At 35.1% G+C, this 13,969-nt stretch overlaps 1 protein-coding gene across 4 annotated transcripts in view; it reads right to left on the bottom strand.

Moving 5' to 3' along the window:
- The window catches only part of MIB1 (MIB E3 ubiquitin protein ligase 1), a 48,985-nt gene that overhangs the window by 32,881 nt on the left and 2,135 nt on the right, over positions 1-13,969 (bottom strand). For all 4 annotated transcript variants that reach the window (XR_011600218.1, XR_011600216.1, XR_011600217.1 and 1 more), the window contains exons 3-9: positions 11,323-11,494; positions 11,005-11,134; positions 9,451-9,555; positions 7,248-7,314; positions 5,829-6,033; positions 2,579-2,762; positions 475-619 (exon numbers count right to left, since the gene is read on the bottom strand). Coding sequence is in view for 1 of the 4 variants with exons in the window: in XM_070940593.1 (XP_070796694.1) it covers positions 475-619; positions 2,579-2,762; positions 5,829-6,033; positions 7,248-7,314; positions 9,451-9,555; positions 11,005-11,134; positions 11,323-11,494 (1,008 nt within the window). In the remaining 3 variants the exon portion in view is untranslated. The remainder of the gene's footprint in view (positions 1-474; positions 620-2,578; positions 2,763-5,828; positions 6,034-7,247; positions 7,315-9,450; positions 9,556-11,004; positions 11,135-11,322; positions 11,495-13,969) is intronic.

A 13,969-nucleotide genomic window follows, 5' to 3' on the forward strand; every position in this document is an offset into this window, starting at 1 on the left:
ACAATAGGAATAAAGTTGTTGAATAAAAACTGATGGAGCCAAAAGGACAGAAAACAGAATATGTCACCCTTCTGTAATAATAGCCCTTTTTTTTTGTCTGCAGATCCAGAGACAAGCCCATTCAGGTAACTGGTTTTGAAAATGAGAACATAGTGCAATTGGCGTCCGATGCGTTGTACTATGCTGTGGCTTTGTGGGTTTTATGTTCATTGGTTCCTTTTGTTCCATATTTAATTATCCGTTAGTTGACCAAGGCTGCAATTTGAGTCAGGAGGTCATGTAAATTGGTTAAATAAATAAATAAAATCATAATTCATGTATCTAACAAAATATCCAAGAGTAGGCTGCACACTGTATTTTAGAACTATTCTAAATGAAAGTGCTCTTAAAAGACAACAACAAAAATTTAAAACTAAGCAACATAGCTGACTATAAAATTTCAATTTCTTTAGTATTTGTTAGCTTCTAACTTACCGCCAGATGCATTGCTTATAGCTGATCCTGCTGATGCTACCTTTGACACAGCAGCGGGATTATATGTCCAAGACGTTCCACAAACCTCTACTTTTAAGTCACTATCCGAGTAGATCTGCTGGACCCTTCCAACTTTACCTAGGGTCTAGATTAAAGAAAACCAATATTATTTATAATATTTTATTTATAAAATCACCATTTTATATGGATATCTTATTCTATATTCCAATAAAGTTCTGTGAATGTTGACCTAATAATGAATGACTGCAGATCAATCATTGGTATGTAAAAAAATAAGCTCATTTCTATTATCATTTCAATAAAATATTTTTATTATTTTCAATAAATTCAGTAATCAAATAATCCAACTCATTTTAGCTAAGTGATCTTCTACTGCAGAGTTCCCCAACCTGTGGGCCACAGCCCACTACTGGGCCGTGAGGGGTTTGCAACTGGGCCATGGAAACAGCCAGCGAGCCCATGCGCATGCACATCCTCACTTGCGCGAGCAACGAGCAAGTGCTGTGTGCGCACTCCATTTGTGTGGCACGTGTGTGCCTTTTGGGCAAATGGAGCTGTGTGTGCTTGTCGGCCACTTGCACAAACCACCCCACCCCCCCGCCAGTCCACAAAGCTAGAAAGTTGGGGAAATCTGTTCTACCAGATGATTTTCACATTTTTAAGATACTAGAAATTCATTTTTAAGATTATACAAATGTCTAATGCTAGAAGATAAAACAAGATATAGTTGAGAGAATGAATGTTATACAGATAGTCCTCAACCTACGGCCACAATTAAGCCCCAAATTTATGCTGCTAAGCAAGATAGTGAATTTTGCCCCATTTTACAATATTTTTTGCCACAGTTGTTAAGTGAACCATTGCAGTTAGTAACATGGTTAATTGAATGTGGCTTCTCCATGACTTTCCTTGTCAGAAGGTTGCAAAAGACGATCACATGACCCTGGGGCACAGCAAACCATCATAAATATGAACTAGTTGCCAAGCATCCAAATTTTGATCTCCTGACCTCGGGAACATTACAATGGTTTTAAGTGTGAAAAACAGTCATAAGTCACTTTTTTCAGAGCCATTGAAACTTCGAACGGATGAATGTAAGTTGAGGACTATCTGTGATTCATATTCAATAATATTCATAGTCAATACTCAATAATGCTTAAAAAATAGGTAGACTTAATATTTCCTTCAAACTTCATTCCAAGTTCATAACTACCCGTGTTTCCCCAGAAATAAGACCGGGTCTTATTTTCTTTTGGGGCCCAAAGAAACACTAGGGCTTATTTTCGGGGTGTCTTATTTCCCACCCCCCATGTACAGGAGGCCCACTTTTTCTGCTTGTTCGCAGTGGGGCAGGAGGCCATGTGGCACACTAGTGCTGCTGAGGCGAGGCAGGAGAAATGGATCTGCCCCATGCACCCCACACTGGCTTATCTCAGGGCCCTCACAGCTAAGCCACGTCCTGACACCTGCCTTGCTTCATGGCCATGGAACCAACACACTTTTTGGTCTCCTGCTTCATTGTGGCCCCAAGCAAGCAGAAAAAGTGGGCTGGCAGCCATGTAAGCTTCTGCTGCACATGGTTGCTGGTGCTGTCACCATGAGGCAGGTGTTAGGGTGTGGATGGCCTGGCTATGGGGGCCCTGAGGTAAGCTGCTGCAGGGTGCATGGAGCAGCTCCACCACCACCCCGCCTCCACGGCACTTTGAGCAACCAGACGGCTCTTAAGTGGGGCTTATTTTGGAGGTAGGTCTTATATTAGATGCACGTATAAAAACATGCTAGGTCTTATTTTCAGGCTAGGTCTTATTTTCAGGGAAACAGGGTATTGCTTACTTGTGTCATAATGGTAACTGCTGGAATAAACTATCCAAGCAGAAAGTCATTTCGTCCCTATTGATTCATTATACCTGATTATCAATAAGATTTATTCAGAAAGAGAAACCTGTTTCCAATGGACATAATTTACATAATTTTCTAAAATTTCACTGTCATTCATTGAAGGATTTCACTTCAGTCCTGAAATAAATTTATCCACATTTTAATTTCAAATTACATAACAACAAATATATTTATATAAACTTACAGGAAGCATTGCTTCAGCCCATTCACCATGTCCCCTTTGAAGCAACTTAATTCTTTCTAAGTCATAACAAACTTGGACAAGATCACCCACTTGAAATTGTGAAGCACCACCTTCAGCACCTTGCACACCATCTCCACTTCGGACAACATTGGCTTTAGTAAGAACAGCAGGGTTAAAGGTCCATCTAAAAAGTAAAAGTAACATTATTATGGCAAATGATTTTATAGTTTTATGAAAGCATAACTATTCACTATTGCTCAGTTTTGCCCCCCATTTGCAAAAGATGCTTGATTCTGAAATATTATAACAATGCTTTTAGGATACAGATTATTAGCTGAAGTGAGAATGATTCAAGGATTTTTTTAAAATCAAGTGATTTAATGGTAATCCAGTAATTTACAAGCCAGTTACATTAAGGTTTATTCTAAGTAGACCTACTGATATACTAGTAAATATCAAGTACGTAGTAGAATAAATCTTATTAAAGAAGAATCGTGATAGTTCTCAAGACAGGCTTACAAATCTTTCAAAGCACGATTAACTATGCAGTTAGGGTGAACTGACAGATAAGACTGACAGATATTTGAACTTTCAAAAACTTTTCACAACTTTTATTAAAGCAAATTTAATAGTCACGGACAAAAGAAAACGTTTTACAAAATGTTTCAGAAAAAAAGCGTAGGTTAAGAATAAATAGACTGATGGATGTAAGAAACAGAGCTGATGTTGCAAAAATATGTTTGTACTTGAGCTGATATTAATTTGCTTCTCAATTATCAGGTAGTTGACAACAAATACCAAGCTAACAACAACAATAAGCAGCAACAGCAACAGTAGCAAAAGTGTAAAAGAATGTATAGTTAGACTTGGTAAAGGAATGAACCATTAAGGGAGGAGAAATATCAACTCAGTCCTGAGAAAAAGGAAAACACAGGAAAAAAGCTCAGATTAATTCTGCCTTGATTTTGTTTAGTATAAAATAGGGCTGAAAGAAAATCTGAGAGGCTTTTAAAATTCTGTAATTATATCCTATAACAATAAAGTAGCATTCCTGAAATCCCTCTGATGTCTGTTTCTTGATCTTAATCTACTTCAAAAGGCCTGAATAAAAAAGTATTTCAAACCTGGAGAATGGAAATTAAAATTGCAAATATAATTCAATATAAACTAGAGGGAAAAAACAGTATCATAATTTTATACAGAATGTACTGTATACAGACATAAAATAGCATCTTGGATTGTAATGACTGACTAGCAAAGGGATTTTAAGCTGTAAAACGTAACTAGGAAAACACTGACTAAATGTGTGACAACTGTGAAAAAAGATAAATTCATATTAAGTATTATAGGTATTTTCAGAATTCAATGTAGTCTTTTCCAACTTAAAAAGAAACTTAACAAATTTGTTTTGACCTTACCAGAGCTGTTTTTGTTTCAAGTTGGAACATTCTGGAAAAGTTTGCTATGAGTTCAGAGTGAATTGTTTTAAATCTGAAATAATTGTCTGAACTCAAAAAAGTGTCCCTACTGAAAACATTTTGCACATCTCATCTAATAATAATTAAGAAAATGATTTTAAAATATATAACTGCCAATATCACGGTATCACAAAATACACAGAAAAGAAAGGTCAAAGCAAATGTTTTTAGAATGAGAGCAATTTAACAAACTAATTGAACAGAAGGGTGATAGGATATGTTTAAACAGAAGCAAGAGAGCCTTGTGGAAGAAGCAGATAAATTTGGATTTCTGCATGAAGCAGGAGATTGGAATCAAGGGTCTAAACGGCTCCTTCCAACTCCATGACCAAGACACTAAAGATCTTCCCTCGGATGAAACATTGGAAATGTGGGAATTAAGCAAATTACTGTAATAAGTTGTGAAGAAAGTCAGAAAGAAAAAAAAAAACTTTTTCTCACAATACTGGAAAGCAAGATCATCCTTTAAAGCTAAATGGAAAAGGGTTTTAAGAAAAACACAATAACAAAGAAGTAATTATATCATTCAATGGCATAAGACAACCCACAGGCATCTATTTGGCCACTATAGAAAACACAATGCTGGATAAACCTTTGATTTGATTCAGCATGTCTTTTAATTTAGTCTGATATTTGAAAAATAAAACTGCTCATATATTTTTAAGAATATAGTCATAAATCAGATTTTTAAGTACTCTAAGATAAAACTGTCTAAAGGTATAGAAAAATGTTTCCTTGTTCCATGTAGTATGATCTCAACAAAAACTTGTTTATTACTAGAGGGAGGAGAATGAACTGTACAAAGAATTAAGAATACTGCTGCTAACAGTTTAACCTGGAAAGTCTTTGTGTACCCAATGCCTATAGGTTAAGGAACTGCACAGATTTTCAGGCTGAAGCTATGAAAGTGCTGTTAGACTGTAGCAGGAAACAGAAATAGATCAAATATTCTTAAACAAAGACAATTGGGAGTTGGGTAGTTTTCTTTACAAAAGTATTTGGAAAGGGATGAAAATAGTATTCCAGTTTGAACTGTTGGTTAAGTAGTGCTCTTGACTAAAACCAACCTTACTTTATCATACTGTTAAAGAGGTTCTAAGCTAAATGTTTTAAAGAGATATTTCTCCAGTCAAGGTAAACAGCAAATGTACAGTTTTACAAAAATAATCCTTATTGTATATATAAGGCAAAACTAATGAAGATACTTTTAATAATTATAATTTTGTTGCAAGACATAAGAAATGGACAAATGACACAGAATGCAGAGTGGAGAATCTAAAGATATTTAGATATATGTGCTGTATTAATTATTATATGCCTGAAAATCCTATTTGAGGGGGGTAATTTAAAGGATCTAATCTGTGCATAAAACATATCAAAAGAAATAAATGATGAATGTGTCCCATTCTTATTTGTTATAGTATTTTGATGTGTTTATAACAAAAGTAATGCAGATTACTCATGGAATATAGATTTTTTACCCTGCTATTAATTAGTGGAAAAATTTCCTAGTAATACTATACACCACAGATGTCAAACTCGATTGCATCACATGACGTATTGCAAGGCTGCCAGTTTGACACCCCTGCAATATAGGGCAATGAATATAAAATAAAGCCCATGGCATATACATGAAAGTCACATTATCAATATGAATTAGTATTTCCATTCTTATTTAGAGATCTTGCATGACACAACAATAAATATAAAACACTAATTAAAAACTTGCATAATAAGAATGATTTGTTTTATAAAAAAACAAATTAATATACCTATTCCCACTTGGATATTGTACAACAATGTCATGGTCTTCATCTATTCCACAAACTGTGCCAGTAGTTGTTAAGGTTTCAAACATTCCATCAGTCCATCCTCCATGCCCATGTTGCAATGACTGAACAATTTCTAAGTCAAGATCAATGTTCACTAAATCACCAATCTGTAAACCACCAGGATTTCGGTTGCCATTCTGTTCTCCTAAAGTTAAGAATTTAAAGAGAATGTATGTTTTGGAAATTTCATCCATAAAACATAATTCACATATAATAGGATACATTGCTATTTTAGCAGTCTAATCTCAGTAATGTAGAAACATAGCAGCATTACATAACTAAAAGTGAAATCAGGGAATAGTATTACCACTTCATTTAACAAACTTATGCAATTATAGTCTGGAAAAATACGATAAATATTAAGTAAAATGTTCTCTGGGCGACACATAATGATCTATCTTTGCATACGATTGCTCTAAAGCAGGGGTGTCAAACTCAAGGCCTGCGAGCCGGATCTAGCCTGCAGGGTGATTAAATCTGGCCTGCAGGGCCAGCCTGGAAATATCAAAAGGACTGGCCTGCAGTGCCTCTGCTGGCCAAAACGGGCTGCACGGAGGACTCGCAGGGCTTCCACACGGCCCGTTTTTGGCCTGCAGAGTGTTGCTGGAGGCCGTTCAGGCCGAAAATGGACCATGCAGGGGCCTTGTGGGGCCTCCGCGCGCCCTGTTTAGTTGACAGGGTGCTGCAGGAGGTGTCCATCCCATCTCCCCCTGCTCCCCCCCCCGGCCAGTCCACAGAGAACTACAATGCTGATCCAGCCCTCAAAGAAATCCAGTTTGACTCCCCTGCTCTAAAGGATTCTGAATTCTACAGTGAAAGAAGACAAACTAAATCTGCCTGATGACCTGGAGGGGAAAGGTGCAGATAATCAGGTTCTTCTCTTTTCCTTAGTATGAAAGAAATAAATATAGTGGCATAATGACAGACACTTTTTGTTAGGAGGCACCAGCATCAGGAGAAAGGGCAGGCTTGGAATCACTTTAAAGAAGTAGAATTTAGCAGCTCCAAATAAGTTCATAGTAAAATTACCCCACATTCTCATCAGATGCTAGATTCTGGCTGTATAAGTAATGAAACATTGCCTTTCTAATTCTTATATATAATTTCAGAGGACGTTTAATTTGCAGCCTTGCTCTTCTGCATTCCTTGGCAGGGAGTCCAGCAATCACTGTATTTGTGAATCCCAATAAACAATACTCACTTATTACATTTACCTCCAAGAGTTATAGTTCCTTACATAAGCAGGCATTTTTCTTATAACCACTGTTATTAATGTCATCAATCATCTATTAAATTGCCTACACATATATCCCTTTAGCTTTATGCACCAAGTATCAGAATTCAGATTCTGTATCTTACCAAGCACAGGACAGTGGTCTCGATAGAAGGATCCTCCTTTTGAATCCTGGACACATTTAAGGTCTGACTAGAAGAAATAAAAATTCATAGAGAGAATTTAACTCTGAACCAATATATGCATCATAAGATTGAGACATTTATTATGACTTGATAAATGGTACTTTTAAAGCTTTCAATAATTCATAAAGAAATAACAGACTGATACTTTCCTATAGATGTTAAGTGTATTCTAAACTGTAGATACTATCTAGTAATTAGACTCTGGTTTTAAGTGGGCACTCATACCGCCATTAAAATTCTGGAGACTAAAAATCACAGTATGTTTCCTCAGATGTAAGTCTGATTATTTTAAGTGAAGCTTATTACCAGTAAACATGTAAGGAATTGTAGCATAACCTTTTGCCCTATTTGTTAAGGGCAAACAAAAAAAAATAGGAAATTCTGCCATTTATTCTGTAGTAAATCTGTACAAACTATTTGGAAAAGGACTGTTTTAAATTAATTCTCTAGCCTTGCAATTATAATTTGGGATACAGCCATATGAGCTGTGGTGGCGCAGTGGTTAGAATGCAGTATTGCAGGCTACTTCTGCTGATTGCCAGCCACCAGAATTTTGGTAGTTCAAGTCTCACTGGCTCAAGGCTGACTCAGCTTTCTCTGTACACATTCAACAAATAGAAAGCCTTGTCTAACTTAGGCACATTCATCTCTTATAAAATCAGTGACAATGCTGAATCACAGTTTCCCCAAACATTTGGGAACATGTGTGTTTGCAAAGTCAAATAAAAATGCATAAAATAAGACAGTCTTGCAAGCTTATAGTGAGTGAATGAATGAATGAATGAATAAATAAATAGTCTAAAGAGTATCTCTAGTTAATATACCTAGCAACAAATTCTAAGTTTCTCTTGTCTAATTGTTCTTGCCATGCCTAATCCAAATACAGATATCTGGTTCTATCTCTGAAGCAATACCCATTGGACAAAGGTCATTCAAGGCATATATACTAAAGAAGGAAGCAAACAGGAAGAAAGCTGAGTTTTAATTTGTATCAACTGCAACTCAGGGAGCAAAGGGACAAGTGGCGTATACTCCAACCAGGTGCTGCTACAAAGAACTCTGTTTCTTTTCTATCAAGAGACAAAAGTCCCAGAAATGTAAACTGGCATATGCAAGATGCAAAGAATAATGTCTTCTCCTTTGAATAATCTAAATACAACAATCTTAAAAACCAGTAAATGGTACTTCCAAAGTTCATAACTATACCACACAAGACAGAACCTCTGCATTTGCACCCGGCAATTTGGTAACAAGAGCAAAGGAAAAAATCAAAGCATGGGAGGAAAGTATGTACATGCATGGAACTCAGTAAGCTATTTTTAACAAGTAAACTATAGTTATGCTTGAACATGCACACCATGAATTTTGAATGTAAAACTTTTCAAAAAGTGATTTTAAAATCAACGAAGCACTTTGGCTGATTGTGCTCTGTTTCTGTTGCAAGACTAACACTGATGGTGATAAAAGCTTATTTATACTAATCCATAATTTTGAACAAAGTACACTTCTCCCAACATTTGCATCACACTATTTTATTACCAAACAGAAAATGGGAGGTTCTTGCATCCTGATTACAGTATCAATTTGTATAAAGACAACAAGCTCCAATAAAATCAATTTTCATAAGAAATGAATAATTTTACTAATGCTAAAAAATGCCCATTAACAAGTATGTTCATGTTATGTAATGATTGCAGAAATAATGTACATGTGAAATAAAACAAAAGAAAATGTTAGCTGTAGCCCTAACATCACTGAAATCAAGATAACTCAAGCAAAAAAAATAATGAACATAATGCATTGTTTCATGAATAATCCAAATATTTTACTACCTAAAAGATGGAAATAAACACAGAACTGATTTACAGCAATCTCTACTATTAAAGATATTAGCTTCATTTTATAGAAATGTCACCTATTTAAAACAGGAAATATTATAAAGAGAAAGAAGCCAGCTTAAAAATTAGCCTGAAATCAGACTGATGCATATGTATTAGTTATCCCTATAGCTGTAGGAACAATGAAGCGCCTAACAGCATACAAACTGACAGAAGGATAACACAAAAGAAAATAGCACAGCACAGGCCATTGTTATTACTTCAACATGAAATACTTCAGTTCTTTATATTGTTTTACTTCTTACCATGCCCTCAAAGCCAACTCTGTAAAGGTTTTTAGCTCCATTGTCCCATAAAACATATGCTGCACTATGTGGACTTGATGCACTCCAGTCTTGGATTTCAGTTACCTAGCAAAATAAAAAGGATACATGTTTACTACCAAAAATTAAAAAAAAAAAAAAATCATGATCATCCCACAATTGGCAAGAATCTTTGTTATTTTTCTAAAAACATTGAATTGGTTATACCCCAAAAGTCTGCTAATAAATTACAATACAAACCATCATTAAAACAACAACAACAAAGAACTATAAAAAGAAAACCATTGAAATAGTATTTGAATAATATTCTATGCCTTTGCACCAATGATTAAAAATATGAGGGACCAATGGAATTCTCCAAAGACTAGCAGGTAAAACAGAGACATCCCTCCTATTTTCCACATCAATTCCTTGTATTGAGTCATTTAGAAAGGACCCAATTCACTTAAACATGGTGCCCCAAGTCTTGTCTGGCAAGCTATTAGAAGAATATTATGGTTATAATCAGCAAACACTATAGTAATCAAAAACACAAAAGCAGGAATGCACTCTTTATCTATTCCCTAACAGTCATCTGACAAGGTAAATACATAAACTTCTATCTTATAGCCAAAAAAACAAGACTGCAATGTGACCCACAACTACCTATGGGTTGCAAGGCCAAAGCCTAATCAAACTAGCTTAAGGTCAGTAAGGTTCAGTGAGTCTACTCTTATTTTTTAAAAGCAGTTATCACTATTGCTTCTTTTTAAGCATTAATATTTTCTATTAGTATTATATATTTTTACAGTATACGATTTAGGTAATGAAGCCGCACTCAAAACTTGGTAACAAAGAGTTGTATTTTTTGGAGGTCATGTTTTTCAAGTGGTCTGCTCATAAGTTAAAAAGTAATAGATAAAAATTTACACTACATAATCAAAAATAAGCCAACCATAATATTCAAGAAATCCATTGAATCAGGGCTGTCAAACTCCTGGCCCATGGGCCAGATGCATCATATGTTTGCCATGCCCATGCCCAGTTTAGCGAAGGGAAAAAAAGTCCCAATACATCACATGACGCCACTGTGATGTGAGTTTGACACCCCTGCACTAAACATTATGTCATTAAGTTCTCTGAGGAAGATTGATTAGCATCTTTATCAAGAAAGAAGTATTACAGGTCATCATTGATGCAAATGATTCTGCCATAAAATACCTGTTAGAAATATACTATAGTCTGGTTTTATCATACCCATTATGAATTTTTACTACCTGTTCACCAAATAATTTTATTACACCATCACCTCAGTATACTACAGTATTATTACACTGTCAGTGAGTCACACCAGGATGAGTCAGTAAACATATATTTATATTTTAAAGGCATAGAGAACAGATAAAGGCTGCTAGTTAGAAGGAAAATCCAAAAAAAAAAAAAAAATCACACATTCATTGTTAACAGAAGCCTCCACTAATAGGAACACATAATAAATATATTCTGCCACTAGCCATGAACTGTCCAGCAAACAGTAATGGTACTCTGAACTCTTACTTTGCCCCTGCGTCCATTGCCACCATCCTGATCTTCCCATTGCCAATCAACTCCTCGTACCACCCTGGCACCTGTAAAGATTCCTCTTGCAGTAATTTTCTTTGATTTACGGCGAGATTCCAGTAATACCCTAAGATTTAATATTAATAATAGGTTAAAGAGATGCCCAATCAAAAATAAGTTATTTAAAAATATTTGTTGCCAAAATCTAAAACTTGCTTTAATGTAAAACAGTACATTTCAGTTTTACATTAGTAAACATTTTAGATGCAGGAATTTTTCTAAATAATATAGTTTTAAATTAATCATATTTGCTACCTTTCACTTCCAGGTGTGGTTATTCTGTAAAAGCGGTGTCTTAGATGATGTTTATCCCCATGATAACATACTGTGCATAAATCATAATTTGTACATTCCGCACATTTCCATCGAATACCAATTATTGGTTGCTGGCGACAAGTATCGCACATAGTCCCATCATGTTTAATACCTATAAATAGATATACAACTAACATAGTATTTTAAACAGAACATATGAAAGCAAACACAAAAACACAGTGTCTAGGCATTGAGTATATTATTATAATTTCAATTACTTTTCAAACCACACCCTATAATGCCCACATTATTCAATTTAATCACACAATAGCTTCAGGTACTAATTATGTCAAATGATCAAATATGAATGTATATAAAATACTGGGTCTATAATTACATATTTAAAACAATCCAATCTGTCAAGATAGGCAAATTCGCTACTCTTTACATATTAGAACTGACCAAACTTCAGTATCATTAAAATCTATATACAAATCCATTATAAAAACAGTCCATGGTTCTAGATACTATAACTTAAAAAAGAATATAGTTACTATAAATTAAATGGGCATTTCTCTTCCTGGCATAGAAAGAGAAAGAAAAAAACTGTAATCTCACAAAAGAATAGAACTAGGAGTCAATGAAAGAAATTAACAAGAAAAAGGAACAGGACAGCATCCCTAAAAGGGCAACTATGTCAGTTTGCTGTTTGAATCTGAATTATTCTCAGACTCATATGTACTAATTAATAAGTTACAAGAAATCTTCAACATCATTAGGTGAGTTCCATTATTATGTTGCCTTCCCTTCTATTTCAAAATTTAGAGCAGCGCCTACCAAACACAAATGCCTTATTGAATCTAATGCATCATTGAACTAGTCTGGCATTTCCTACTATTTCATATATTTTTAATTTCAAGAGAAATTACATAATTTCCAAATCAGCATTTTCCCCTACAGTTAAACTTTTCTAAGCAAATAGGTTATAATCTTCTAGGAACAGAAACATTGAATCCCTACATTTGTTATATTGAATTATGATTGATGAATTTGTTTTTACTGTGGCTGCTATGTGTTTTTAGTTTTTCTGTTTTCTTTTAATATTACTAGCCACCCAGAGTTATGAATTTGAGATAGGCAGTCATATAAATTGAAATAAATGTGTTTGTATAATAAGCATATTTTGTAATAACTAAAACATTTAAGGTTTATTTCAGTCAATATATACGTGTTTAAATGATAAAGCCAACAGACAGTTCAAACTTTTTCCCACTAAACATGAATGTGGTATTTTTTTTAAAGGCAACATTCCAATTTAGAAATTGTATCAATACAAAGTCCATATTTAAATTAACTTTTTGGGAAATGTTTTTATCTCAAACAATAAAATGGAAAATTATGTTACATCAAGTTTCAGTTTTTTACTAGATCAAACAAAATAATTGCCAATTTTAGGATATATTTTTAATATTACATAACAAAGAATACCTTATTGAAAATATGCAAATAATAATAAAAAGGGCAGTCCTGTATCTACATATAGGTTCTTCCATCCTTAGTTCTGGATGGGGCTGCACTACCTGACAGACCTCTTGTGCAATCTGGGGGTCCTCCTAGACCACGGGTGTCAAACTCGCCACATCTTGTTGCTGTCATATGACATTTTGTGACATTTTCCCCATTTGTGGAGCTGGGGTGGGCGTGGCCTGCATGTGATGCATCCGGCCTGAGAGCCTCCGTTTGTCACCCCTGTCCTAGATTCATAGCTCCTGCTCAAACAGCAGATGGCAACCATGGTTAAGACAGTCTTTGCACCCCTTCGAGGATGTGTGCGCCAACTACACCTATTCTTCGACCACAATGCTGTTAGTAACAGTATCTCATACCCTTGTAACCTCTTATCTAGATTATTGAAACATGCTCTACATGGGGCTGATCCTGAAGAGCATTCAGAAACTGGTAAAGAACTGGAACAGAATATGACTGCACAGGTGGTAAATGTTGCCAGATTTATGGCACGTGTAACACCACTACTACTGGAATGCCTTTACTGGTATGTTTCCAGGTGTAATTCAAAGTGCTAGTTGACGCCTTTAAAGCCCTACATGGCTTGGGACCGGGTTACTTGAGAGACTACCTTTTCCCAAGAATCTCTACTTGTCCAATTCAATTTAGCATATTAGACATGCTGCAGATCCTGTCAGCCAAACAGTGTTGGCTGGTAGGGACTAGAAGATGGCCATTGTCTGCAGCAGCCTCTGATTTGTGGAAATATCAGAGGATATTCAACTCAAGACATTAGAATGGCCCCAACCCTATTAGCCTTCATAAAGCTCTAAAAATCTAGCTGAGTTCCTGAGCTTGGGGTACTGAAAGTGCTAAGTGCCCCATTTCCTGGCTTTATTGTTAGCTGGCCTAGTATCTCTGCTAGAATGCATGTTTATTTTGGATAAATATTTATTTTATTTTCTATTGTTTTTGTTTTAAAAGGTTAATATTGTTGCATATTTTTTGAATTGTAAGCTGCCTAAAGTCATTGATGGGTGGCTATATAAATTGAATAAATAAAATATCAGAAGTGTCATTAATTCAGTAACAACTGATTTCTAAGAATCTTATATTTTTCATATTACAATAATTATTTGAG

The sequence above is a fragment of the Pituophis catenifer genome, unplaced genomic scaffold (genome assembly GCF_029215685.1).
Source record: "Pituophis catenifer annectens isolate HBS135680 unplaced genomic scaffold, rPitCat1.0.hap2 SCAF_3, whole genome shotgun sequence".
NCBI lineage: Eukaryota > Metazoa > Chordata > Lepidosauria > Squamata > Colubridae > Pituophis > Pituophis catenifer.